The 2,280-nt window shown below is 33.6% G+C and overlaps 1 protein-coding gene across 1 annotated transcript in view; it reads right to left on the reverse strand.

Annotated features, from left to right (window-relative positions):
- Positions 1-337: 337 nt before the first annotated feature.
- The window catches only part of LOC103729808 (killer cell lectin-like receptor subfamily I member 1), a 47,008-nt gene continuing 45,065 nt past the window's right edge, over positions 338-2,280 (reverse strand). The window contains exons 7-9 of the mRNA XM_029561010.1: positions 1,653-1,804; positions 1,245-1,348; positions 338-467 (exon numbers count right to left, since the gene is read on the reverse strand). Coding sequence (XP_029416870.1) covers positions 338-467; positions 1,245-1,348; positions 1,653-1,804 — 386 coding nt within the window. The remainder of the gene's footprint in view (positions 468-1,244; positions 1,349-1,652; positions 1,805-2,280) is intronic.

Genomic DNA, 2,280 nt, shown 5'->3' on the forward strand with positions numbered 1-2,280 from the left:
CTCAACTAATATGGAAATCTTTCATCTCTTTAAATCCTTGTATTTTGCAAAGAAGATGAGTGTATCTGGAATTTAGTAACCCTTTAATTTTTTAATAAAACATAAATCGTGATAGAGAGGTAATTATGCACAAGATCATTTTTCCTTACTCTCAATACAGTTCAAAAGTAAAAAAATTAACAGACATCTTAGTTCAATAAAAATATACAGCATCAATTGATTTAAAATATTTTAAAATAATCATTTCTCAATCTTTTGGCTAAAATCAAGTATAGAAATTACAAAATCAACAAATAACAGATATATTTTATTAGTCATAAGTTAATAATAAAATGTGCTAGTGAAAAAGGTGTTTGCGTATATTAAACTCACAGGTATATTGTTTCCTAGATGAACAGTTTTCAGCATAAATATGATTTCCACGCATATAAGGACAACTACAGTTCTTCCTTAGGGAATTATTTTGTCTGTGCAAAAACAACAACAAAAACCTTTTAAGAAATCAAGTGCATTGTCTGCAAATAATATTTTTATTTCAAATTTAGAGCTATCTAAATTAAGTACAAATCTCCCAAATAAAACAAGAAGTTGTTACAAGAACAAAACAAAGAACCACAAGGAGTCATAATGTTTAACTGCAAAAAGTACACTTAACAGAAGATGTCAGGCATGGGCCTGGAGAGATGGCTCAGTAGTTAAAAACACTGGCTGCTCATGTAGAGGACCAGGTTCAGCTCCCAGCACCTAATGGTGGCTAACAACCATGTATAACTCCACTTCAGGGGATCTGATGCCCTCTTCTGGCTTCTGTGGGCATTGCATGACATGGGTGCATAACATACATGCAGGCAGAATACTCATATAATTAATTAATTGATTAATTAATTTTTGAAAGGAAACAAAACTGTCAGGTACAGTCTAAACCTATATTGTTAGTGTAAGAATATGATTCAAGTAATAAAAGAAGTGGCACAAATTTTTAAATGTATGAGCCTCATAAATCTGTGAATAACTTCCTCCAAGGAGTCCAAATGAAATATAAATGGAAATGTTCTACCTTGGACACATTTTCCGTTTTCCCAGTTATGGCCCACAGACTGGTCTTTGTACATCACAGCTCTTTCCTATTTCCTGAACACTGTTTCTGTGTCATACCCAGAACACACACACACACACACACACACACACACACACACACACACAACTACTCTCAGAAAAGCTGTTTATTCAAACGTTGTACTTACGAAATGGACTGTATTTTGGATCCATTTTCCCATAGCCAGAATCCATCTGTTTCATTCATTTTGAGATGTATCCACCCTTTAATTCCAAACAATGACAAGTTTTCCTATGGAGTAAAAGACCATAACCCATAACTGAGCATATATTATGGTTTGTCTCCTGCTGACTCAAAGGCTGGCTGCAGAAGATTTAAGATCTTAAAATACTATGCCATTTATTACTTTGGTTTTCTTGTAGCATCAAATATTCTAATGATTGAAAGTTTCTAATTTCTGTCTAAGAACAGTAGGTCACCATAATCATAGATCACACACTCTTAGGGCATTCAGTTGCCAAAAAAAGTATTGATCGCTAATGTGCCAAACCAGACACAGTCACAGTGAAACAGAAACACAGGAGTTGGGACCTACCAGCTCTTCTTCAGTATCTATCTTCAGAAGATGAGAATCCAGCTCTGCACACTCAGCCTGACTCTCTGCCCAGGTTTTGGTCTTGTTGAAACCATGATAGTAACTGTTTCCAGTTGCAATCCAGTCACGTGAACAGAGATCACAGGAAGGTTCTAGGAAATGTAGGTATACAAAATGGATACTTTACACTAGGTATAAATATTACTAATATGATTTCGACATATTTTCAATATAAGTGTACAGTAGATAGAAAAGGCAAAATTTGAGTTCTTCTGTTGGTATTACAGCTTCAAGATACTTGGCAAGTATTATACTAAGACACCTCTGTGAGCATTGCATGACATGGGTACACTTAGCATATATACAGACAACACTCTGGCAACTTTGTAATAATTCTAAGTAACTTTTACGCATTCTCTACTTGACAATAATTATTAAAACTTTGCTGATTTGAGATTTTTCTGTCTAAAAATCAATATAAAGAGGCACTTGTAAGAAAAATATATTTCAAATAATATTGTAAGATTTTTGACAAAATGAAGGATATGTGTACATAGCCAAACAATACATAAACATAAAATAAAAAGCAGTGCTGAATCTTCACAGTTCTATTAGAGTTGTTTATTAA

The sequence above is a fragment of the Nannospalax galili genome, unplaced genomic scaffold (assembly GCF_000622305.1).
Source record: "Nannospalax galili isolate Female #2095 unplaced genomic scaffold, S.galili_v1.0 scaffold1313, whole genome shotgun sequence".
Lineage (NCBI taxonomy): Eukaryota > Metazoa > Chordata > Mammalia > Rodentia > Spalacidae > Nannospalax > Nannospalax galili.